General features: G+C 41.8%; 1 protein-coding gene across 1 annotated transcript in view; it reads right to left on the reverse strand.

Annotated features, from left to right (window-relative positions):
* Positions 1-22,557: 22,557 nt before the first annotated feature.
* Positions 22,558-27,211, reverse strand: part of DCLK3 (doublecortin like kinase 3) — a 13,646-nt gene continuing 8,992 nt past the window's right edge. Inside the window, exons 2-4 of the mRNA XM_009272425.2 lie at positions 26,182-26,314; positions 25,028-25,195; positions 22,558-24,154 (exon numbers count right to left, since the gene is read on the reverse strand). Coding sequence (XP_009270700.1) covers positions 23,958-24,154; positions 25,028-25,195; positions 26,182-26,314 — 498 coding nt within the window. The 3' untranslated portion in view covers positions 22,558-23,957. The remainder of the gene's footprint in view (positions 24,155-25,027; positions 25,196-26,181; positions 26,315-27,211) is intronic.

Consider the following 27,211-nt stretch of genomic DNA (forward strand, 5'->3'; position numbering starts at 1 on the left):
CCTTGTCTGACTCTTCCTACTTACAGAGTGCATGCTTTGAACAGGAGCTACAGCCAGCAAATAATCTACTCCAGCCTGCTCTCAGACCCACTTTTCGCCTTATAGCACAGATATAATGAGAGCGTTTCCTTTCTAGGCAGGTCAGCTTAAAATCTTCTAAGAGTCCCAAAAGGATATACTGAGTCAGGGCTGACAGCACATCCTGACTTCAGCCACAGGGAAAGCACGTTATCACCGCTCTGCAAAATGCCCCAGCCTGCATTAAAGGGGCAAAGTCACAAGGCAAGTTTGTTTAGGTCCTAAAGCAGGAAGATGGAAGCAGAGATGGCTCTTGTTGTGGTCAGGAAAGATACCAGGCACCCCGGAGATCAGGTCTCCATCCCGCAGCAGTCCATGCAAACACACACCCTGTTTCATCTGGGCTACTGACGAGTGAAAATGTAGATGCAGTCTTCTGGAAGGACCTCTCTGTTAGTCACAGAAAATGTTCATTGATTTCCTTCGGCTTTTAGATTAGGCCCTTAATTACTATTAACTTAGGCTGGGGGTTGCAAAGCAACTTAGCAGCAAAAAGGCTGGCAAATACCTGAACTGCTCAGTCACTCTGCCAAACACCGTGTTTAGGCTCAGTTCAGGTTTGGGGTGGACATACAGGTTCTCACCTATTTAATCTAGAGAAAACAGATTGCCTGCTTCTTGGCTTTATTCTGTATCTCACACGTATCAGTATTCCTTCTCCACATTCATGTACATTTTTCATGGGGTTTTGCAAGAAAAGAGAGTTAGCCAGCAAGTTACTTGTATTTCCCAAGAAGCATCGTTAACAGTATGTGACACCCCTGCCTGCAGCGGTGTGATTAAAATGCTCAGCCCAGAAGGCTTCTCCTTCCACGAACCCCACAGTGGAAGGAGAGCAAGACACGGGGGGAGAGGAGGAAATGGAGGAGGACTCTGCATAGCTACGGCGCTAGGGCTGAAGGAAAACAGCCCCTTTGCCATTCACTAGTATCTCAGCTGTCATTTTACCTAAGAAAGAAGTGGAGCTGTGCATTTCCCTCTGCAATGGAAAAAATTGGTGGACAAAGCACAAGGAGCTGCTGTCATGGGACAGGCCAGAGGTCCAAGACAGGACAGTGAAACATTGAGATCAGGGAGGTTTCTCATTCCCTGCAGCTTCCCTCCGAGCTCTGAACAGACATAATGAGAAACCATCATTAGGAAGGGCCTTATCACACGTACATAACCCCTGAGTACTGCCAGAACAGTTCATTGCAGGATAAATATATCCTTGGTGTACAGCTCTCTGGACTGCAGTAGCTGGATGATTTTAATTAGGTTTCTTTGTAAAGATATTAAGGAAGCTTATCATCATCTCAGGCATTGAATTCAATGAAAGATTCACTCAAGCACACACAAAAATCTAAGCAGCTCCAAGGAAAATAGATAACTTAGAAGGACTGACCTGTACCACAGGAATTAAAGAGTTTGAGGCATATTTATTCATGGAATATATACTCCCTTAAGAATAGCCTGATGTTTATTGAACTGATGTCTAAATGGCTTTATCAATACTGGGTCTGTTTAATGGGTATCTTTTATGATTTCTCTAGAGCAGAAACATTCGACTTCCATGCAAAGGCCCATGGATACTCTCAGAAAAAAGTTCTGTGTGGCAAGCTGACACAAATCAGATGTACTCATTCCCTGACATCTGAATTTGATGGGTTTTTATACTCCTCATTTTGCTTGCTTCCATATTGCCATGAAGTTGAAAAGCTCGGTGCTTTTTCTGGCAGGACTTCCTTACCCCAGAGCGGGAAGAGCCTCCTGTACTCTGTTTAGAAATGAAAATGCAAACACACACACCTGCACAATCTATAAACACTAACTTCTCTCTCAAAAATACACCAGGAGAGAGAAATTGTAAGGAGAACAGCATTGCTGTCTGGGGACCTGATTGTTTCTCAGGGTTCAGTAACACCTGTGTGCCTGAGCATGCGGTTTTGTAGGGAAGCCATCTAACTCACAGGTCCTTGCTGCACCAGAGTTGATGCAAGGACAGTTGACCCACTAACTGGGCACCAGCACGAGGAATCAATCCCTGCTGGGATGTGGGCCAAGGCTCCCTGCGTCCACGAGTGGTTGTTCTGCCACCTGAAACGTGAGTGGTTTCCATGAGCTGTTGCTTGCAGCGAGATATCTCCTTTTCCAGCTCCAGCCATAGGTCAATGTGCATTGGACACTGCATTGCTCTGCTAACCCCAAATCAGCAGCAGCAGGGGCAGCGCTCTGGCCAGGCTGAGCTGTTTGTCTTCCGAAGGGAATATACCTCTATACACTGCGCTGTAGGATGCTCTAGGATCCCATGTGTAGGATGGACGGATGGTCCTTCAGCTGAGACTATAAAACCTGAAACTGCACACTCTGCATGTACACTGAAGACCTCACAGCATTTTTCACTCAAGGTTCTCTTTGCTGCAAGTGTCTTTAGAAAAATCACAGTGCACAGCGTTTTCAATAGCACCTTGGGAACCTGAGTCCCACTTTCACACAGTGATGTGATTTGGTGTGTCTAAGCCACTTAGGTGCTTTAAAATACTCCATCAACAGATTTTTTTTTACTTCCAGTTCTAGGAAGAAGCAGAAATTACAGCAACATGGGGATACCTGCACCTGGATAACAAGGCATGATATGAGAGGGATGCAGGAGTCAACAGTGCTCGCAAATAAAGACCTAAGACATCTGTGCTGAGAGGGTGCCTATCCCAAAATTCATCTTGCCAGAAGGAAATTAACAATGACAAAGTTTGCCTAAGACAACAATCAGATGGATTAAACAGAAACGGGTGGGGAATTCCCAAGAGACTTGAGGAAAGGCATCAGCTTGGAAACAAGTGTGGAAAACACATGAAAATTTGCAGCAGTGGGGAGAAAAGAGGTAACAGCAGCAGGCAAACCTCAGTCCAGCACTGCCAGAAGGTTAGGAGGGTTAGTTATAAGAAGGAATTTAGGCATTTATAGGCATTAATTAACATCTTGTAAGTATCTAGTCCCATGGTTTATCTGTTGTATTGCTAATGCTGATGCTGAATATACAGTTCACCGATTCCTGGTTTATTAGATGCCCATAATGAATCAACAAAATGCTTTGATCCTGATTTGATTTAAACCACGCGAGTCAAGCAGTTTTTCCCCTGTGACACACCAGAAATTTTCCTGACTGCAGGGGAGAACATAAGAGGAGGATCAGGCTTATGGGTCCAAATCCCAAATCCTTCACTCATCTCTGAAAACATGACTCACCCAGCAGTAATGGTCTCCATCATCTACAAGCTTAGAGCACCATTTCAGTGCTTCATGGAGTGCTTTGAGATAAAAGATGCCATATAAAAATATTTTATGTTTAACACTTTAGCAGGTGTGACATTCCATCTCATAAAAGATAATCAGAGATACATACGGGATAACACATTACAACTTTATCTTATGAATCAACCCCAACAGAGCTTAAGTGCTTATCCAGCAAGTCAGACAGAGCAAAACCAGAAACCACCCAGAGGATTTTTTTTTTTTTTATTTTATATTTGATTCCCTTTCAAACCCATTTTGTTTTATTGTTCTTTTAAGAGCTGAAAGAAGTCAGATTAGATATTTAAACTCAGGTGCCTTTTCAAATGCGAACAGATAAACTCAGAGCTCAACATTTAAAGCCTACATAAACCTTAAGGGTTTCTGTAGCTTCAAGCAGAACCTTATTGCCATTTATGCTCCATAAATTTTATATTTGATTCCCTTTCAAACCCATTTTGTTTTATTGTTCTTTTAAGAGCTGAAAGAAGTCAGATTAGATATTTAAACTCAGGTGCCTTTTCAAATGCGAACAGATAAACTCAGAGCTCAACATTTAAAGCCTACATAAACCTTAAGGGTTTCTGTAGCTTCAAGCAGAACCTTATTGCCATTTATGCTCCATTCAAGGCAAGACAGAGGCAGTCCCAAACCCAAATATGCCTGTATAATAAAGATTGCTATAAGCCAGGCCTTTTCTGAACTTGTGCAATCAGCTGATTCTCTAATAGACACTACTTGGCAGCCTTTTTTTTCCCCACAACAGCTTTATATATACAGATTAAAGGACCCAGTCCTGAAGTTTTTATTCTTGTGAACCCATGAGTATGGCTGATCTCAACCCTCATAATTGTGTGTCAAAATTTTTTTCCTTCAGTAAGTTTCTTACCCCCACTGTTTTTTTTCCAGGGGATTTGTAAAGCTAACATTAAAAAAAAGCCCAGGAAGAGAGAAATTTGTATACATAGGCCAGTGTATCAACTGAGTATCAGCCAAGATTTGAAATATGATAGGAGTCAGTAAGATTTGGGGTTTTTTTCTATGTAGGAAACAAACTGCAGGAGAAACCTGGCTCAAAGCAGTACCTGTAGCACAGTGACAGGGAAAGAAGTTGAGGAAGCAGAGGAGTCTCTGGTTTGTCTTCTGAAGCTTCTCCATGTTCTCCGAGGATGTAACTGGGCTCCAGGTAACGTACCACAGCAAAATTGGTTTATTCCCAAGATTCTTGGGCTAACGAAAACTGTATAATCCCTACAGCTCCTCAGTCTTGGATGCACTTGTGTAAAAAAAGGTGTCTCTCCAAAAGGCTTGCTTCCAAAATTTATTCCTTGTAAGCAACTCAGTGCTGTGCGTGGTCTATAAAACACGCTATCAAATCCACCTTTCAGTGGCCAACAAAAGGAGCAGAGCACCTACCTGCTCACAGATGATGTATGCACACAGATGCTCAACAAAGTCCCTTTTTTTAATACAAAATCAAAACCCTGCCCCTTGTCACTGCAACCTCAGCCCTGTCACAGGGACGTGCCTGACACCTGGCAGCTACCAATGAACTTTCGGGCATTGCAGTGACCTACTTTCAAATAAAATCTGCACAGCAGGTCTAGCAAGCTCACCCTCGTCATTCTCTTGGCCTGAACAGTCAGACCAGGTAGCAAACGCCTGTAGCACAGACACAGATATTTTCTTCATGGTTTCATGGAGTTCTGGCCACTTTCACCTCAAGGCGTGCAAAGCAAATTATATTTCACATGTAGCTTTTCTTCCTTAAGCTATGCACATGAACAGCTCCCGTAACTCTTTCAAGAGCATCAGCAGAACATCATTTCTCATTAAAAGTATGTTCTAGACAGGAAATTTCTTTCAAAGCAAACTACTTACCAACAACTCAAACCGGCCCATTTAGTTTCCAGGCCACCAAATCAGTGCAATTATGATTCTGTTCAGTACCCGAATGTCCTTTTACTTATGCCAGTACTACACTCATGCATCCCTCACCTGCGCCCACATAGGCTCCCGCCTCCAGAGGCAGCTTTTAATGCCCACCAAAGGATTTCTCAGCCAACCCTCTGTTTAGAAACCCCAAGACCTAAATCTTGTGCCTTTTACCAAGAAACAGCTAGCAGTACCAAGAAGACAGACAAGATGCTGTAGGACTCACCAGGGAAGACAAAGCAGTGCTAGCCAAGAGCAAACCCTCCTGCCAGCTCAGTGCCCACCTCCAGTGCGGGAAGCAGGTCACCCCACAGGCCAGATGTCTGCAGGACTCGGTCCTTCAGGCACTGCCAGCGCAAGAAGGGCTCCAACCTCCACCTACAGCTGAGAACAGAAATTTTTAAAAAATTAACCTCCATTCTGCTCGTTACGTTCATAGAATTTTGTCTCCCCTTGCTTACATCTTATTTCTGCAACGAGCATTTTCACAAGAACAATGACTACCCGTGAGGAGTTCATCAAGTCTTACGGCTCATGGTCCACCTCAGGTCACAAATCCCTGCCTCTGACTTCATTGCTTCCACAACAGTCCCATGCAGGGTCTCCACCAGAAATGCTGCCAGTTCAGGATCTTGGGTCCTGCTTTCAGGCACATGCTACAACCAGTAGCAGAGCACAAGGCAGAGACACGCAGAAAGGGCAAGCATTATTTGCAGAACTGTTTACAACCTGAACTAGTTTCAGCTTCTGTGGAGCCAGCAGCGCTGTCATTTTGGTAGTTCAAGTTTCTGGGAATAAGACAAATATTTAAAATTAAATTTTTCAGTTGCAACTGAACAGTACGTTCAATCTCAAGAACTGGAAAGACTTGATCTACTAGAAGAAACAGAGGGTCTACTAGGTCAGATGACCTATTTCCTGTCCAAGCATGATAACACTAATTCCATTTGATTTTAAAATCTAAAAACCCTAACAAAGTATGTTGCTAAAAGGGATTGCCTATGAAAAAAGATCAGAGGGATGCACAGAACATATCCCATCTTACTCTGGCATCATTTTCATTATCCAAACCACTAAACAAAAATGTGCAGAGGGGCTCCCTCATAGCTGGGCATTTTATTACCAAATTCAGCTTGCCTGAGCTTTGGAAGAAGACAGGGAGACCTCTTGTGAAAGAACGATGTACTGCAAGCACACACACCACACCACCTTCTTGGTACGTTCCTTCTTTTCCCTTTTTGCATACTAATGGGCTCTTCAGTGAACATACCCGTCTCCTCTTCCTCATTGATTTAGTCTCAGCCACCAGCATCGTAGTGGGAAGAATACGTCCAGGTCCTGCAGCTGACAGGGATGCACAGAGCCTCCGCATCCTTGGGAGACCCAGAAGGGTTTGGACCCTGACCAACGGCTTCTAGCATACATTAACTTTGTGCTCAAATAAAAATTTCTATTTATTTCAACAGACTTGAAATCAGATCCATATATGTTTTCAAAGTGCTTTACAAGCACCTGAAAGTTTACCTTTTACATTTTCTGGCTCTTAAAGAAGGAAGAATGTAAGAATATAAGCAAGTCAGAGCCAGTGGAGGAAAACAAAACTATTGTGACAAGCAACAGACACCAAAAAAAGCCAAAGATGATGCATGGAAACTTATTTTCTCTAAAATGAAAAGCCTTTCTGTATCTTGTAAGATACAGAGCTTTGGCTACATTTGGTTGGTTGCAGAGCTGGGGGTATTACACACTAACAGTAAAAGTGGTTGATGTAGAGTGCAAGTGTATCTGTAAATCTGGCTTCCGTGAGGGATCTATGCACACGCACCCTTAGTAAATAGAACGCTACGATAGCATCAGGTGAGTTGTCTGCGTATTGGTGCTCAAAGAGCGCACATAACCTGACCCAACTCTAAAAACAGCTTCATTGTCATCACCGCCTTCCTCATCAGAAGGCTTTTTATACAGTGCGAGGCTAATTCAACAAGTCTTGCAAAGCAAATACACTCCACCGAGATTGGTGATGATACTTTCTTCCACAGGCTCAAACTCCAGCTTCAGTGCGCACCCCCCGCAGTCAGTGTGGGACAGCGGCCTGCAGTCAGTACCTCAGCACTGCCTCGCTGCAGCCGTGGATGACAGCAGCGGTGGGATGGCTTAAATCCATGACTTGAGAGATCAAGTCTCAAAACTTGGGCTAAAAAAACCCCAGCAGAATACCTGGCATGGCCCAAAGAATTTCTGTCTCCAGGAACCAGAGGTGGCTGCAATTGTTTCTCTGGCCATTACAAGGGAATAGCTGAGACTCCCTGAGTACAGCCTGAAAATAAAGGAAGAAATAAATTTGCTGTCAGACACTGGCTGTTCATCGGTTAAGAGCAGTGATGAGCCATTAAAGGATGACTCTGCACACAGACACTCCAGTGTTTCATTCTGGTGTCTGTTCATTTTTAATGTAACCCACTACGACAGTAGCATTGGTGGTCAATGTTTTCTGTATTGGAACAGCTGCTCCCAGGCAGCAATTTGGAAAGGCCAGCGCTGTCACAGCACCTGCACTGTGCCCAAAATGAAAGCTAGTGACCATGTATTGGGTTGGCGTCTCCTGTGGTGGGGAGAGAATTACTCACCAGCACCTCAAAGGCCTTTTCTCTGCCAGGTACCTCATCTTCTCATGCCAATGCTGAGGTCTCTGGGGGCAAGCCGAGTGCAAGAACTTGAGGAGGCAGAGTGCAATAAAAATTCAGCATTTGCTCCTAGAGGAGGGAAGACATCAGGGGAAAAAAAGCTGGGGAAAGGGAGGCTGCTAAGATCCCAAGTCCTCCTCTGAGACCCCGCCTGGGGATAAAAACCCCTGTTCAGCTGCCTCCTGCCTACCTCAGCTGCTTCAGCTGCTTGTAAAAGGCTTGTCTAGGACCACGGTGTCCAAGCTCCAGCAGCACAGGGACAAAGCTCCTTGGCTGTGACTCAGAGGAAAGCAAACAGCCCACAGGGCTTAGTAAGATACAGGACAAAAGAGCACATTTTCTCTCCAGCATCTCCATTCACCCTCCATCTATTTATTACTCAGAGACGTGACTTAAAGGACCGTCCCCTGTTCACCTCTGTCTGGATCCTCCTTGGTATCTGATGGCACCAAATGGCACCTCTCTGACAACTCTTCTGCTCATGTCGGCAACGGGCACAAATCTTGGTGTTTATCTCCAAAACAGACAAGATGAACAGGAGGTGAAGGCAAACCAGTGGCCAAAATGGCCAAGCCTTCAAATTGCATAAGAACAAGGTGTTGTTTGCTGTCGAAAGGTGTTTGCTACAGACACAGTTTGCACCAGTGGAACCATGCCAGGAAAAAAACAGGGTGTAGGGTTTCCCAACAGGGAAGCCTTGAGGGAGATCTTTGAGAGAAGGAGAGAAGACTGCCTTTGCAACCACATTCAAGGTGTCAGCCCTGTTCCCGCAGAGGCAGCCGAGGGGTCTAACGGGGAGCTGACACACGCTGCTGAGAGGGCTGCGACATCCCCGCTGGGACCTCCCCACCGGGACGGGCGCTGGGCAAGCTCTCCCGGGGCAGCCACTTGGGACTAGGAACGCGACAGGGGCTTCCCAGGGAGGCGGGCAGAGGGAAGACATCTCCTCAGTATTTTTCCCTGGGGACATTAAGAACAAAAATATCAAATTTCCACACCCACTGTCCACAGCAGCTGAGGCACGTGTCCCGAAAGCTATGCCGGCACACCCAGTCACCCAGTCCGCTCTCACACAGAAGTTGGGCATCATCAGAGCCCTCCTCTGGGCCACACTCCCTGCCGAGTGGGTGCAAGAAGATTCCCATTTTAAAACCAGTCTTTTTTTCCCCTGTGGAGGCACTGGAAGAAGATGTCTATATTTAAACCACTTTTTCTGGACTCATTTCAAAGTCAGGGGACTTTTGCGGATCCTGGAGAAAAACAGTTGTTCGTGTCAAAGTTCATTTGCAAATTAATGCTGCAGTCAAACCAAAACCTTTAAGTGAAGCTAATTCCCATGCAGAGAGCAGCACCCTGCAGCGCCCGAGTCACCCCATTTCTGTGCCGAGAGCACCACCCCGTGGCCCTCCCGGCCATGGCTCTCTCCCACAGAAACCATAATAAAACTAAAATAGTTGAAGGGGAAGGAAAAATCAGAAGCCTAAGGTTGTGCAAAGAGCTCTATGGATAAGCTGGGCAAAACCCCTGTGTGTTTATTGTATGAAACCTATCCAGTAAATGAGCAATGAATAAAATCCTGTATTATAGATGTCTTGTGGAAGAGGGAAGAGTCACAGGGCGGGTTTTGCTGGGACCGGCTGAATGTGTAGGGCTGCAGAGGCTTTGAGAGAGAAAGCTCCGCTCCCACTCACAGCAGACACTTCCCACCTCCTCCTCCAGCGCCTCAACCTCCCAGGAGAGCAGCCCTGCTGCTCGTGGGGGGCAAGTACCACCATCTCAAAGGTACTGCATTGCACAGCATCATGCCCCTGCTCCATGCACAGCTCCCCAGGCCATCAGCAGGCCGAGGCAGCTCTGATACCACTGGCCTGGGCAGCGATGGACATCCACCTCCCCATTTCTACCCTCCCTCCACTATCAGTTCACTTCTACACAGGGTGTTTCACAGGCTTACTGCATGTTTCTCTGAAGCTTTGAAGATCTTGAGGCCTAAAACTGAGCATTTAACACATGCTCATCAGTAGTTCTTCGCACATAGCTCCCAGGCTTTGGCTGGAGTTGTGCACTCATTGGGTTCCCTGGGGCACACTCACCAGAGAAGTCTTTCCTGAGCGCGGTGGGGTTTCTGTGTGTATCGTCCAGCTATCTGAAGCAGGAATACATTAAATAATTCAGTCCTGGCAAGGGAGACAGCCCTGTGGGAAATAATTTATACAAGTGTTATTGGCTGTTAATGGAAATCTTCGGGGAAAAAAAAGAAAATGCACACTTCTATTAAGATGAAAAAGGAGCACGTCCATCTAACAAATAATTCCCAGTAGCTATGCCACGAGACCCACATGCAAAGGATGAGAAAGCTCCAGTGCTTTTAGTATACTGCTCTGAGGAGTTCTTATCAGAGCTGAATGGATCAGAGGGAAAATTGAAATGGGTGCAAGAAAGCCACGCTCTCTCTGGCACAGGAGACCTTATCAAGCAAGCAAGTGAACTCACCAGTTACCTGAAGTACTAATAAATAAAAAGACCTCACAACAGTATGAGCATGAAGGAGGAAAGGGTCGGGCAGGGCTACTTTGGGAGCGAGCAGCCTACACCTAACACCTGCGAGCTCAGCCTGGCAAGTGCAGCACGTGCAAGCTCGGGTCACGCGATGCACCTTTAGCTCACCAGGTCATGGGAACCGTGGCAATAACATTCAGTCAGCTTACGCAGTCCTTCGCCTCTCTTTCTCTCCTCTTTTCATTTCTCTTTCCTTTCCTGTCCTTTCCACTTTTATTTTCCTTATGAGTTTAGAAAGAATGGGTTTTATGGTCCGTAAACAGACCAGCTGGCAGGTCACGCAGCCCTAGCTGTGACAAATACTACAAATGTACGACAAATACATCCAGCATGTACTTGTCCTGTTTATCTTCTGGATGTCACTTCGCCTAAATACAGCCACATCATAAGAGGCGTTTTTTTTGCTAAAATATCAAAAGTGCTTTAGTAAAGCTAGAATTACCTAAAAGGCTCTTCACTTCAAGAGACACTTCAAGACACTGCAGCGCTGTAAACCTTTATCATTTTAGTTAATAGAAAAATCCTCTCAAGTGTTTTGTACTGTGAGCAGTATAGTTTCCGGGACAAGTCAGCATCACTGGAAAAAATGAGGTAAGTACAAACACATACAATCATTAGAGTCAACACGCACACGCGTGTGTTTGTAACAAAATGTAGCGTCAAGCTTTAGTTTCCTAAAATTGCAAGGGCCCAATTTTATAGGGAGACACTGAAAAGATAAGCCCACACTAATTTGAAACTTAGAGTAATATTACCTGAGTACATGCTTTTTCCAGCTGTTAGCAGCCATTTGATGAACATCATCATAGAAGTTTCATCAGAATACAAAAAAAATAAGGCAGAACCCAAAATCATCTGTCTCATGCCTAAAGCTCTGTGGGAATTTATTCAGATATTTATGTTTTAAAAAAAACATTCCTTTGTCCATAAGAAATGGCTGATCACAAAAGCAGCATTTGCTTTTAAAACACAGTAACATTATTGGATTTTACTTTGACGTAAACGTTCCTGTTGTCACGATATGTAAAGCAACATTTTCAACAGGTTAATACAGTTTCCTAAGCCGTATCATTTCCTACACACACTTTTTCATATTGTCATTTTTCCCCTCTGAAATGCATTTCATGCTGTAACACTTGTCAGCTTGAATCTACAGCCACATCTATTTTTCAAAGCCAAGTTTGCAGATTCTAGCAAAGGATGCAGGCGAGAAGATGGTTTCTCTGCAGCAATTGCAAAAATATTCCTTGCTGCTCACTTCAACTGTGAATTTCCACAAGGATTGCTTTCAGTAGTGAAATTTTGAAGAAAAGCATTGGATTTTTTTTGTTTGTAAGCTGCTGTTTACATTCTGCTTGTACCTCCCCTAACACAACAAGAGTCCATCCTGAAGGGTCTCTGGATGCTGCCACACAGAAGGTATTTTAAGTAGTCTTTGTAGACCTCCTTTTTCTTAAAGCTCATAGTACTGGTCTAAGTAAAGTACTTAAAATCTTCTTAAAAAGTACCACTAAATCTCAATTCTCAAAAGTATTTATCCAGCAGTAATGTTCCAAGCTATAAAGGTTTGTATATGCTGCAGCCACACATAAAGGAATGAGACTGGTGCAAAGGGGGAGGCAAGACCCAACCTGGAAAGTGCTTGTAGCTTACACACAGCACTGAAATGAGGTGTAGGCAGTGAAGTAAGATGAAACATACTCTTAAGCACTGTTGGCTTGATCAGCTCAAGCCATTGTTAATACCTGAGAAAATGACAGTAAGCCTACTGGAGAACAGACCTGAGGATGTCAAAACTTCTACCCATCTCCCAAGTATTTTCTAGCTGAAGGCATGAGCCAGCCCCATCACATCTCTAGAGAGGTGACTGTGGAGGGAACAACATTCAGGTGCAGAAGGAGAAAGGGAATAACCTGTTCTCCAAACCCATTCTGGCCATGAGCAGAAACAATGAGCTAAGGTTTTGGCAAGAGAGACTCACTTGGAAAGAGAGGAATTAGGAAACACTTTCCGACAGTAAGAAGGGCAAAATACTATTACAGATTGCCTGAAAAGTATACGAGATCTTTTTCTTCAAGCTTTTAAAGAACAGGCTAGCCAGTGTCCATCAGGAATGCCACAGGCATCTTACCTTGGAAGAAGATGGAGTGGTGACCTCCTGAAATGCCTTCTAGTCCCCTGGAGAGTCACAGAAAATGTCTAGGGGAGACCGCGGCAGATAAGCAAGCTCTTAGCTACCCCTTTGAGCCTGGGGTTTTCCCTTGGTATCGCTTGCTGCCTCAGGTATCCCATTTGTGACTTTTTTCCCCTTCTCCACATCCTCATAGTAGACAGCCTGGACCTGCAGCACATGGGCTCACAGCTCATGGTGCTGCATCGCGTGAGTGTGCAGCGTACGGCCCGGGCTGCGGGAAGTGCAAAGGAGGGAGCTGAGTACATCAGTCCCAGACTCGTTGCCCAAAGTCTGGTGGATCTGTTCAGTAAAGAAGTCCTCTGACCTGAGCTCACCACTGTACCTGGCTGGCTAGGAAAAGTGAGTAATAATCATATCTGTTCACTGTATCCATGATACAGCTTAGGAAACTGTATTAACCTGTTGAAAATGTTGCTTTACATATCGTGACAACAGGAATGTTTACGTCAAAGTAAAATCCAATAATGCTTATAATGTGCATTACTATATGTGGTTATAACTAAAAATTGCCGCTTATCATTCAGTCTCCAACAGCCCTTAAACTCATGTGTCCCAGTCAGAAGATATTTCATCTTTTGAGTACCATCTACTGGCACTTTAGATACTAACTACCATTCAACACCACAGTAAGAAATGTTTATGTTGGTGCATGTCAGCCTTAAGCAGGTTACAGGCTGGCCTCCTGCAAGATGTGAAGGCAAGCTGTCATTCTCTAGCAAAACAAAAGTCCAGATGAGAGAGTCTGAACCCGTGCTTATGCACAGAGCAGCCTCCCTCAGTCCCTTGCTACTCTCCTTGCTATTACTACTGCTCCTTGCTAGTACTAGGGATTTTCTCTTTGCATTTCTCCTGTTGAAACAAACCCAGTCACAAAGACTGGCTTTTTAACTCCAGGTTAATTCAAGCCTCTTTGAAGATACTTTGCAGCAATGTCAAAATAGTTCTTGTGTCCCTGGCTGCTTTTAAAACCACCACTGACAGCCGCCCTTGCCTTTCCCCGACTGAGGATTTCCTCTTGCACTCTGTTTTTCTCCACTGCATAATGCCCCTCCCCAGGCTAACCTTTTTTAAGCTGAACTTACTTGAGGGAATCTACCCAATTAGACATTTAAATCAATTAGGCTGATTGACAGCAGGATTATGTCTAGCATATTCTTAATTGTGAACACAAACACTCAGCTGGAATAAATACCTGCCTCATAAGGACTTGCTGGGGCTTAATTAGTTCATGTTTGTGAAGAGCTTTGAACACATGAAGCGCTGTACAAGCGCTAAGCGCTATTCTCACCATTCCTAGTAGCTGAGGCTTCAGAGTTGGACATTGCTAAGGCGAGGTGGAAGGATTTCAAGGACAGAAGGTGACCCTGACCCAAGGCCGCTGGGGACCGCAGCTGCAGGAGCGAGAGGACAGACCGATGTCAGGCAGGGCTTTGCTCTAAATAAACATCGCTGCTGTTCTGCGCTCATGAAGCCTCTCTTGTTCCTCAGCAGGATGGCAGCAGCCCCTGACCGCCAGACCTCCGCACCAGCCCTTTTCCCCACACCAGACCCAGCCCCGGATCAGCTTGGCTGGCAGGGCAGGAGTCAATCCTGGATCCCCGCCATCCTGCACTCCATGCTCTGGTATTCCTCACAGGAAGGAATTCAGGTTGCTGTGCTTTTATAGAAGGCCTTTTGCAAAGCCATTCACTGAGGCATCAAGGCACTAATGACTAATAAACAAACAAGAGCTAAAGTTCATTAAGGTCTCTGAGGATCCTCAGAAGCATCACTGTTATTATTACTAGCTAACACAGATGTAGCAAAGCTTCATGTTAACAAGAAACATCCACACACCTCAACAATGCAAAGGATCTCTTTCCAAAGAAGCATATATAAAGTAAGCATCACCTTGAAAACCTAAGTATCTGTGCTTATATGGGGTTCAATATAGAACCTGTTCTGTAAGTTGTATTTTTCACCAAAAAAGACCACACCTGAAAACCAGTAAAATAACTAAGTATAATAGCTAATATACCAATGAAAATAAAGAATGCTTTTTTCAGCCCACACAGAACTGTCCTATTCAAAATTGCAAATGTGTATGCATATGTGAACTGAAAAGCTTCTAGTTTGGGACTCACAAAATATAGTTTGGACTGGCATAAAAAAAAATCCCCAGAATCCAAACCATTGTGGCCTGCAAATAAGGAGGCTTACACTTAAAAAACAAAGCTGTCGCATCCTTACCCTTCCTCTATCAGTCCATTTGACATTAAAAACAAACTGAACGACAGCAAATCCAGGTTCCTGGTGATTTACCTTGCCAGAATGAAGCTGCTGAATTCTTCGTCTATTCTCCTCCCAGAATCCCTCGTACAGGATCTGTCCAAGAGTTCATCCAAAGTATCCTCCTGCTAAAGGCTGATTAGTTGTTGGTACAATTCATAGCAGTCCCATCACTGATTCGTTGAAACAGTGATCTGATGACACTATTTTTGATAGCACGTTTTGAATAATAATTCTTTTCTCTGCTACGTGGAAAAGTAGTAACACTGGCAGATAGCTCCAAGGGCTAACACTACAGAAGAGCCAGCACAGAATACAGCATTTATATCATCAAAACACACATGCACACCCCACCCCCCCAGAAGCTGCTAACCTGAAAAGCCTCAAGCAATAGTTATGTGCAACTAAAGGGCAAAAGTCTCCCGCAGCGTACACCAGCTCAAACCCATTGAAACACACAGGAACGCCCTCAGGAACACCAGCAGATCTTTTAATTTCAAAATATACGTTTTGGAAGATAGAAAGTGAAGGAATCTTTGCTGGTGGCAAGTACGTAGGAGCCAAGTTTAATGTCATAGATATCTGTTTCTGTTTTCCTTAAAAACTGGATTAACAACCAGAAGAAAATATTTTAAATGGAGGGTGGGATTTTCAAAGCTAATTACTGCAAAAGCATAAATTGTACCCTTATTTCACAGAAAGTGATAATCTAAAACCCTTGTGGATGGCTTTTAAGATCCCACCCTCAGAGCTTAAAATAAATAAAAGAAATATTTCATCATAAAAGAAATACAGGATCATTTTCAGTGACCATCACATTCAGTGGTCTGTTTTGGCAATTAGAGAACCAATGCATTTTCCTGGTCATTAAGGGTCTTATCTGCATATCTTTGTTCAAGTTTTCCTCATATTTCCTGCAACCTCTCCCCAGGTGAACTGTGTACCTAAACACAGGTTTTGGAATATTCTAATTTTACAACCTTGCCAGTCATTTGCCATTAATTTATGTGAGGCTTCATCTGTCAGGAGGGGTTTATTACTGTTACCTTCAAGCATCCAGCTCTGACTATTTGTCCCTTGAACATTAACTGTGTGAGTTATGAAAGCTTTTAAAAATAAACTTCCATAAAATTCTTGTGTGGCTGAATGATTACTCAGAGTTATTTAAATGGTGGAGAAGTTTTGCTTTTATTTCTTTCAAGGGATTCTCCTCCTGTCCCGCTGTTAGGGAATTAGGATCCAGGTGGGGTACAGCTAGCAGTTGCTGTAGTGTCTGCTTGGAATCAGTTATCCCCAGACACACAAAAATAACTGGAGAACCATCACGAGAATGTTACACACCAGCAAGAGAAAAGACATTTTTTATTTCACTCATAAAGCTTTGTTAGACTTGTCCACAGCATTGATTTACTTAAGAAAATAAAACATTTGGGAAAAAACTTGTCCACAGCATTGATTTACTTAAGAAAATAAAACATTTGGGAAAAAGTTAAGTTTTTCTTCAGCTTTTCCTCCTCTTGGTTTTTTTTTCCCCCCACTTTTTTCTTTCATAATCTTTTTTCTTTTAAAAGGTGAGGGGCTACTTTACATGGTGTCTCTCTCCCTTTCTTTGTTTAAAGTACATAGAAATAATACCCTACCAGGACACGTGCTGGCCTTCAGCCGAACAGCCAACATGCTCGCGTTTTTAAGGACACAACAATACGCTTCCATTTGAAATACTGGTCAGTAATACGTTTCACCCATCAGTCACCATGTGAACATTATTGTGGCCAGTATGTTTCCAGCCAAGCTGAAATGAATAAAATCTATTCAACCCGTTTAGTTCCATCCTTAGACTAGGCACATAGGTTTCTTCTGAGCCTGTTACATGATAAGTTTATATGCTGAAGCATTACAATGTCATTAAAGCTGTCAACATTGCAAGCTGGGTAGTTGCAAATGCTTAGGATCACAAAATCGCACTCTTTTTAAAAATCCAGCAATAAGGTTTGCTTGACAACTTACCATAACAGTTAATGATCATACACTTCCATTTTCTGGAGAAATTGTCTTCATTGCTAAAATCCTTGACATTAAGCATTATTTAAAACGTTTTATGCTGAAATTCTTCATGAGAAATGCCTTCTTACAATACAATGGTTGTCACTGAAATGTAGAAATCTTTACCAACTAACACAGCAATGACAACGCAGGAATAACCTTTTGTTTATGATGGGTCACATTTTTCTAGTGATTAGAAGGAGCACCCCTTTATTCAGTCCTGCACCCTTTATCCAATACAGCAATCTCAAACCCTTTCAGAAGTTGACTGTTGTAGCACCTACTTATCCCTGGCAATGTACTGCACGGCTGGGTGTTCTCACTAGGTCAAATATTCTTACTGCTTGAATTGCTGAAACACTTACTACAGGAATAATCTTGCGTTTCTCTAAATTTTTACATGGTTCCAGCTCTTCGTTTCAGTTTCTGAACTCAGAAAACAAAATATATTTCCAGTGACTAATGGAACTAATCCAGTCCTAAGGTTATTAGCTTTACTTTTTCTGTTTTTCCAATTGCTACATTATCAGAACAGCTCTAATTTCAAAAGATAAAATTCTGCAGGAATACAGCATCTGTTTATAACACAAGGCAACAGAGTGAATCAGCAAACTGGATGATACAAAGGGTCATGTCTTCTTTTCCAAAGAAATAGCATGTAGCAGTGACAACTTTAATGACCCATTTTAAAAAAAAAAAAACATTGCCGGACTCTGACTTCAACTCCTAGTAACAAGGGAAACACAGCTGAATCCCACTCCCAACAGCAAAGCATTAAATTAGTTTTAATTAGCCGCCTATACATACCATTAAAATGCACTGCAATAAATGCGTGTGATTATCATAGAAGTCAGTCATTCTGCAGTTATTCTAAGAGTAGTGGGGAGGCTGTGGTCTCTTAGGTACCAATACATAATAAATGAGAGCCTGTACTGATTCTCACTGGCAGCCACTTTATCACACATGCTCACATCCAGAGAAGGTGGTTTCTCTGAAAACACCATCAATAGATTAGATTTTTATCTAATTAGATTTTTATTTCCACTGCTTCAGCTGATACTGCAGGCCTGCAGGAAAACACTATTTTTAATAACAGAACTGAAATATACAGAAGCTACTAAGAAACTGTGTCCTTTGAAAAAGCCACTTTTGCAATCTTCTCAATTTCAACTAGAATGCCTGTTTCCACAAACAAAGCAAATCTTTTTCCAAATAAACTTGAATTTTACAGAATAAGAATTAATGATGGAAGAATTCAGTTCTGTGTGCATTAAGCTTCAATGAAACTAGCTCTGCTTGTCATGATTGCTCTGACATCATAGCGGACATGATTAACGCAGTAGAGGGACAAAAACAGTGTTAGAATGAATCTCAGCTCCAGTTTTGCAAAGAATTGTGTTGATTTTAATGGCATTACATACAGCAGCAAAGGAAAACACATCTGTAAGTATTCAGAGGACTGCAGCATTAGAATGGGTCTTCTAAGTGTAAATGAAGGTACACACAACACTTAATGAAATTGCAAACCTTTTAAAACAAGCATTTCCCAAATAGATAAATTGTCAGGGAAAAAACAAACAAACCAACCACAACTCAAAATACTTGGCCACGCAATTGTTTCCCAATTTATTGGAAAGAATATTGAAATATAACATCCACTATATAGTTTGCTTTTATCGGCAGGGGGGACAACCACTTTTCTGCTGAAGTCCATAATCTTTTTTAATTTAGAAAATTACACCTTCAGCCCAGTTGCAAATAAACCGTACTGTAGAACAAACAGTGCCAATATACGCTGTTAGCCCAGTTAAAGTGCCCATATTCCTTTCAGGAGCAAGAATGTCAACAGTAAAGAGTTGTACTGGTGGACTCAAGAGAGGACAGAAAAATGCATGCCCAGCAACATAAAAAGTATTTTCCATACATTGCTTAAATTAAAAGAAATCTAGGCGACAGAAGAAATGACAGGAGGAAGATTTCAGACTGAAGCTTACTTGTCTTTGGGAAGACCAGTTTATAAGCACAGCAAATTAACTATATTCTCAAGCAGACTGAATACTGCCCCAAATCCAGATACTTGCAGAAAAGCAAGCAGTCAAGTCCAGAAATTTCACCTTCACAGTAGGACCATAACCCAAAAGACTCAAGCTCAGAGGATAACATTCCACTACCCCTCTTTTACCCTACAGCCAAAAATTGTAATAACTGAGATACAACAGATGCACCTATCATGCCAGTCAGAACAGTATACCGAGATGGCAAATTTAATGGTTTCCGAGTTCAGCTATTCCACAGAGTAGCTAAACAAATCTTAGACGAAGAAGAGGGGTCCCTGAGTAAGAGAAATTAGAGTGTCTGTGTCTCAGAGGAAATAGTCTCTGCTGTAGTGCTAAGTTTCCGTCTCTTGGGCACACATTTTTAAATATTAGGTGACTGAAGTACAGACTGGGACCAAATTCTCATTGTTCATTTTAAGGCAGTTAAGTACTACGCAATGCGAAATGCTAGTATCTTTTGCACACTTTCAGATGCCTAAATACTTTCAAAAAAAATTGCTCATTTCCTGCACTGACCACATTCCTATTTCCCATTTCTGATAATTATTTCATACGTGGCCAGCATGCCCTGAAGAAAAACATATTAATATGTGAAGATTTCACCACCTTTCAGTAATGAGTCATCTGAGGGGAGAAGATAGGTAGATGACAGTAGGCAGATGATAGGTGATAGAAAATAGGTAGGTGAGGCCTAGGATCAATGAAATGTAATAACATACACGGAAGCGAGGAAGTTGACCTTGGTGGACAAATGGAGGGGGACATCCAGGGACCGCTTTATCTTTAGAGAGTGGAAAGCGTATCACTGAAGAGAGTTACTACTTAGTTTGTCAGTCACAGGCAGTCACTAAAAGCCTGGACTTAATATTCAGAAACTCCTAACACAGTCAAGGAAAGTTTATAATGCACAAAGCTAGTAACACTGGCTTTCAAGGATGCTCAAAATGCTTTATAGGACTCTTCGTCTGATCTCTGGGAGTAGCACATCCTTACGTAGACCCCAGCTATTGTGCAGTAACCACTTTTGTCACTACTGTAGTTGAAAGCCTTGACTGTGATTTTAAGTGCTGACCCAGTAATAAAAAAAAAAACAAAACCAACTCTTACTATGAGGCGTGTGTGTCACTAGGAAATGAAATATTGAGGCCCCAATTCTAAATGTTTGGTTCTTGGTGCCTCAAAAGTCTGAGAAGTCTTACAGTTAGGGCATGAAAATAAAAGCGTGCTTAAAAACTGCAACCAGCTAGAGAATAGCCAAGTCTTTGGTTAAAGATAACAGATGTCGGGGTCTCTGGTTTCTAAAGAGAAAAATTTTGGAATAATCAATACCAGATAGTAATGAAATAACCCTGGAATAACTAGAACTTGGTCAGGATCTCTGGTTGTGAGACAGGAATCGACCAACACCTTTAAGAGGCATGAAAGGATTCCTACTCAGCTGATCTGCAAAAGCTTTCAGGAAACAAACAGGTTCTTCCTTTCTGTTGCCTTAGACCTAGCAAATTCTCTGTAAGTGGATCTTTTCTATTCAGGTCTGCAATATGAATTCATACTTTGCACTTAGCTTTTTGGGGTTCTTTGTTTTTCTGGGTGGTACATTCTGACTTTCTTCATTGTTAGTATCTAAGGAGCTAGTGACACTATAACTAGTTTTACTTTCAGTGAAGTATAACGCCATATGAGAGTCTAAATCACAAAGATTTAATGAAGGGCAAGGAGGGATATTTCTTCTTCCTAACGAATCAGCAAGAACTTGCTCTCTGTGAGACTTTAATCTTCCCCAGCTTTGAGCTTCCTCAGACTTCCTGTAGACAAAGGAACTGATCAAGAAATGCAAGCATAAGGGGAAGATGACTCCAGAACACAAGGAGACAGTAATCATTAGAAAAATCTCAGGAAAGGAAATAAGAACAGCAAAAATCCTCACCCCTAGAGTGTGAATGTGGTTCATGTATTAGAAACTGTCTTATAGGGCGTAAAGATCAGGTCTGCGTTAGAATGTCATGCAGTGGGAAGAGAAAAGCTTGAGAAAAGGCAGTAGGAGATGAGGGGATACTGGAGATCTTTGAGACCAATATGGTATTTTCACCGGTTTTTGTCTGAGTCCTCTCTAATCTTACTAACTTTCAACATCAGCAAGCAATGCTTGCGGCTGAGCTCACCAAAATCATGTGTTCTCATTGTTTCAAGCAACTTAAACCATGACTGGGGACCTGCACTCCTTAGAGCAGCACAGAGGCAGAGCAAGAACACTGGAAGCAATGAGAGAAAAGAAGGAATATCTAAGCAGGAGAGAGAAAGAAAGAGGCAAAAACCCTGAGAAGCACCTGGAAGCTTTTTCAGCCTCCAACCTGAAGAAGGAGGGCCTAATGCCACATGTCTATTAGCAACACCAACAAATCAGTCCCCCAGCGCTGCCACAGCAGTGTCTGTACTTACAGATGCAATGCAGTGACAGCACACAACACAGTCCATGTTTAGTCTGTCTGGGAACCAGAGAACTTGAGAGAAAAACAAAATCTTTGAAAAAATAATTACTTTTATATTCATTACAAGCAAATTCTCTATCTTCAGCACTATGAATAAGGCTGTAGACAGGTTCTTAAAGGTGAAAAAGGCAACTCAACACAATCTCCAAACTGTCAGATTCATTGCTGATAAAGTATTCTTTTTGTCTCTTCAAACTTTATTCCTAAACAACTATATTAAAAATAAGATAATTACAATATATAATATTACAAGCCAGAAGCTATTTTTCCACAGCTTCCTATCCGCAATAGATTTAAACTAACAGAGGAGAAGTTATTACTAGTACTCAAAGAAAACATAATGTATTTAGAATATGAGGTTACACATAGGCTTAACTCAGGAAAGCGCTTAAATCCATTCTTGTTTTCAGGAAAAGGAAAGTCTTCCTGACCCAGGGCCTCTAAAGCAGAGGTATGACATATCGTATACATAGTACTTGGGCATACAGTAAAGATTTGACTGGTTTGTTTCACAAATTCTTGAACTCCACAGCAAGTCTTATTCCAATATGTATTAAAAATAAGCCAGTTCAATTCAAAGTGCAATTCTCCTTTAAGAGCCAAGTCGTCTCTACTTTCATACATCATTCTTGCAGCAAAACTGTCTGTCAACTGTCATAAGTTGAAACAGAAACATGGTGACAGTACCCCACAGTTTTTGGTAATTCAGAAAGTTCGCACAAAATATTAGCACTCACCAAGAATAATATTCTGGTTCATATAGTTATGAAAATGTTCTACTGATTCTGAAATGCTTCTGACATTTCTCATTATGAAATACATAGGCAGAGCAGCAGCACTGCAATTGTAAAATACCCTCATTCATTTCTACAAGCTATGAATTCAATACTAATACCACTGATATTTTAACATCAATATTATTTAATAGCACATGGAACTCGCGGACAAAGCATTATAAAACAGACAACTCAATTTAACAAAAATATTATTTACTAGCACATGGAACTCGTGGACAAAGCATTATAAAACAGACAACTCAAGTGCTTTTTGGATTTGATTAGTTAACCAAAAATTCTGAGATTCAAAAGCTGTTCTAGGTCACAGCCCTTCTCAGGACTGTATTTCCTCCCCCAAGGATTTCTTTAAAACTGCATCCAATCAAATTATAAAAAACATATGCCTCTGACCCTTCCTCTGGGAGACCCTTCCATACAACAACAAGTTGTTGTTTTCCCCGAGCTGAATTTTAATGTAATTTCATCCCATTGCCCATTCTCATGGCAGCAAGGAGAAAGAGTCCCCAGGGAAGGCAACAGGGGAAAAAAACCAAATGATTGCTAAACTACGCTGAAAAAGTATATGAAATTCAGCTGTGAAGTGTGTTGATGAAAAAGGCACCATGAAGGTAAGGGTTAATTTAAGTCACAAAAGCAGCTTCCCAGCTTTCTCTTCTCCATCAGCACGGAAGAGTCACAGATGCACATGGATGGCTCCTAAGAAAAAAAATCAGTATGAAAAAATGCTTGGGTTATCATTCCATAAATACACCTTTGGGAAAAGAACCAAAGTTCCCTTAGAATTGCTTAACTTCCTACTTCCCAGAGTAGGAAGAAAAGCACTTTGAAAGTTTTTATTAGTCTTGAAAAGCTATCAGCCATGCTATCTTCCCACTTCTCATAAAGAAATGAAACTACCATACTACACAGCACTACCATAGTTTAACAGAAACGTTGTACAGTCTATTGTCCTGTCTACGAGAACATCCAATGAAAGATGTTGCCAAGGGAGATATCATAAAATATTTGATTTAGTCTATAAGGATTTTTCTTCCCTCACAACTTAATAAATAGTATCTTACTGTTTATTTAACGTATCCTAAAGAATGTATTTGCTTTTAATTCATTTACCTTCTCCATTGCTAGCAAGAATTGGTGAAAAGACAGTTTAGAGAATTAGCGCAGGATGTGTATGCAGACAGCTATTTTGAAAACATTATAAACACAGAACTCCTGGAAGGTATCATACAAAAAGAGACAAGAGAAGTCATCACTAGTGTCAGCCACAGAAGCAAACATTTGTCGTCTAAAAGATATACATTTTGTAACGTAAAAGCCCAAATCAGTATTTAAAGAAAAATAATAGATACCCTCCAGAAAATATCTAGTCCTCACTGCTGTCAACAGAGAGACTCCTAAGTAACATCAGAAGGAAGTGGATGCGAATTTGATCTCTGTCCTTCTTCAGAGTCTCAGAATCAAAAAAAAAAAGGCATGGCAATGGCCAGCAACAGCTATACACTAAAGGCCCAATTCATTTAGAAAAGAAAACATAAATTATTTGTTAATCAATAAAAAGACGACTAAACGAGCTTGAAGAGATTTCATGTGTCCTCATCTGCAGCCTCCTTTCGGCGCTGGGCCCGAAAATGACGCTCAATATTTATTGTCACTTCCCTCTGCAAATTTCTGCTGTTTGTTTTTCCAGCTGTTCTGATCCAAGGGTGCTGAAGTACTTGTCGTGCTGTGTAGCGCTTCTGGGGATCCACTATCAACAGCCTGGTTATGAGGTCTTTTGCTGCTATTATGAAAGAAAGAAAAGGAGAGAGGGGAAAAGAACAGTGACGTGATGATGCTGACAGTTAAACCTACAAACGTCCTTATTTTTTCTTATTAGTTTTACCATAATGACTTTTGTGACTACCCCAGGAGGTACTCTAACAACTGGATTTAGAACTAGTGACAGGAGATGTTAAACCTCCAGCATATCTTTTACTGATATCATTCTCCCCTTCAGAAAGAGAGGAGAAAGTGAAGGGAATTTAATCATGAAAGCATGCCAAAGGCATCAGGCTAGGTGTTCAGATTCACAGGAATTAACATTGGGTATCTCATCACTCAAGGAGCATAAAAGTCGTAGAACGCTGTTGAGCATGTTCTTTAAAAGACTGCATAGGGAGAGTGGGGTTTTAGGGTTTCCAATCTTCAAGAGTGCACAAAAGACACCATACTAGCCTGCAAGAAGGAGAAAACTACTATGTGCAGCCCCCATTGATCTCAACAGAAAATCCACACTGCATTCTGCTGAGCAAGGATTTCATTCTCAGCTTTTGAGATTTTTGCATACATCTTTACAACCTAACATAACCCTGGAGATTATTTTGGTACCTTTTTCTAGAGAGACAATTCATATAAGCAAGGTGAGGAAAATCCTTGCTCTTGCCTCAGAAAGGGAGCAATCCATTAAATCAGTCAGACCTAATATTCAGATCACAGTCATCAATACTACCAGAGGACTAAATTCACATTTAAAGCAAACACAGAATCGCACAAAAGAGACCTGTAAGGCACCCCCAAGTTCATTGAGCTCACTGTCCTGAAAAAAAGGGAGTTCTTCACACTCCAGGGAAGAAGTCTGTCATTTCTCAGATCTGCTATACATACTGAATCTTACCTGCAGAAATATTGTCCCAGTATGGGGAAAGGAACTCATAGTGACCCAGCTGTATGATCTGAAACAGCTCTTCTTGATCACGTTCCTGACTGCGAAAAGGGGGAAAACCGCAGAGCAGAATGTAAAGGATCACACCAGCTGCCCACATATCTACTTCGAGCCCATAGCCTAAGGAAGAAAAGACAAACCAAAAGTCCTGTTTTAGAAAGACAACTCACAACTGGTAGGGAACTGTTTCTTTTTCATTCTGTTTTCCAAGAAACACAGAAGCTTTGCTCAGTTTCTCAAAAAGATGAGGTCAGCAGAAGAATAAGTGGCTGGTACACCACGCTTACAAGCTGAGCTGCTCTGCTTGTTAATAACTACAGCTCTCACAAAGTGCCTCTCTTCTACAACACGTTTCACAAACACTGTCTCAACAAGGCCAGTGTCAGCTGGAGACTAATTGAGAAAACACAGCATATATTTCTAAAATAGTCCTCCTCAGATTCCCTTCAAAAAAGCACTAAGAGAGTGCCAAGTTTCCATTGAAACTGGATATAACTGGAGATGTGCAACCCAGCTCCACAGGACAAAAACCAGAAATAGCTTTGCTTGAGTCATCAACAAAACTGACTCCTTCTCAGGTCTGAATCTTTTTGGATGTGAAATCTCCAAAATTTCTTCTGATGGGAAACATGTTTTGGCTTGTTACATAAGTTTAACATACATGTTCACAATTTTTTTGCATCATTAGGGGCCTTGGAAAGTCGTTTGGGTTACAGTCATGAAATGGGGCTGACTACCCTCAGGTTGCAACACGAACTTTTGTTCATTTCCCCACTTCAGTATTTACCATCTATGATATTTTATGGCTTGTCTGCTAGGAAATCAGTGTTATATTACCATAGACATTAATAATGCAAACGTGACTGATGTCATGCTTGTGTTTGTCAAAAGCTAAAAGGTTTTTTTTCCCAGATTACACTGCTAGCCAACCTCCTATGTTTGTCAAAAGCTAAAAGGTTTCGTTTCCATTCCCAGATTACACTGCTAGCCAACCTCCTACCCTGCAAAGACGTATCAGTAGGTTGAAACATTCTGGAATAATTCCATGATTAGAAAGTTCAGAGTAATTGTATGATTTACGACAAACTATAAATATATACGCTTACCCTTCTCAGCAAGTATTTCAGGGGCAACATACGTTGGTGTTCCACACACAGTAAATATGGGTTTCGTAACCTGCTTTGCAAGGCCAAAGTCTGCTAGTTTCAGTGTAGTAGATTTATCTGCATTATGCTGAACCTATACACAATGAAAAATACATATATTTAGTCCAGATGCATTTTTAAGACAGCAAAAGATAAAGGAAGTCGTTAATAATAAACAGGAAGAAGTTCTAATAATAGTGCCTTCAAGTAAAGCAACATGAAATGGAAACAGTATTTTGACAAACAGTATTCAGAAAGTGTTTTTCCCCCCCATATACTAAGAGGATGCATATATTTAAGAGGACAAGCAATAACTGAAAAAGAAAACTTTGCTCTACAAACTCTGGCACACTGTAATTTCCAAGAAATTAAAAGGAGGAAGACAAAAAATAACCAACAGTCAATTAAATGTTATTATTTCCTCTTGGGAAAGTAAACTCTTCCCCTGGAAAAGCAAAGAATGCTGTGGGCGTCTTTATGCTTAAATGTGATATTCCCAGGTAAGCTACTGACTTTACTGTGTCACTTGAAAAGCCTATCTCCATCCTACCAGTCTAACAAAAAAAACCCAAACCTGATAACAAACAAACAAAAGCTTTACTTTCTTAGCAAATTACTCTGCTACTCTACCTGCTGCCCTGAAAATAAATGTGTCACAGTCATCACATAGTAAGAGTTGGAGAAATGGATCCATGCAGAATGTTCTCCTAAATGGGTCTTTTTAGCAGTTCCCATCTCCTACATCCACCTGGAAAGTAATCAAAACACTTCCTCCCATTCTAATTTTGCATGCATGAGTCTTTAGCATTAATTTGTAATGCAGTTAATAAAACATTATTTTAAGAAACAAAGTATGTCAATGACAGACAGTGGGATCGAGTGCACCCTCAGCAAGTTTGAAGATGACACCAAGCTGAGTGGTGCGGTCGACATGCCAGAGGGACGGGATGCCATCCAGAGGGACCTGGACAAGCTCGAGAAGTGGGCCTGT

Source organism: Aptenodytes forsteri, unplaced genomic scaffold, assembly GCF_000699145.1.
Source record: "Aptenodytes forsteri isolate BGI_AS27 unplaced genomic scaffold, ASM69914v1 Scaffold398, whole genome shotgun sequence".
In the NCBI taxonomy this organism is placed as follows: domain Eukaryota; kingdom Metazoa; phylum Chordata; class Aves; order Sphenisciformes; family Spheniscidae; genus Aptenodytes; species Aptenodytes forsteri.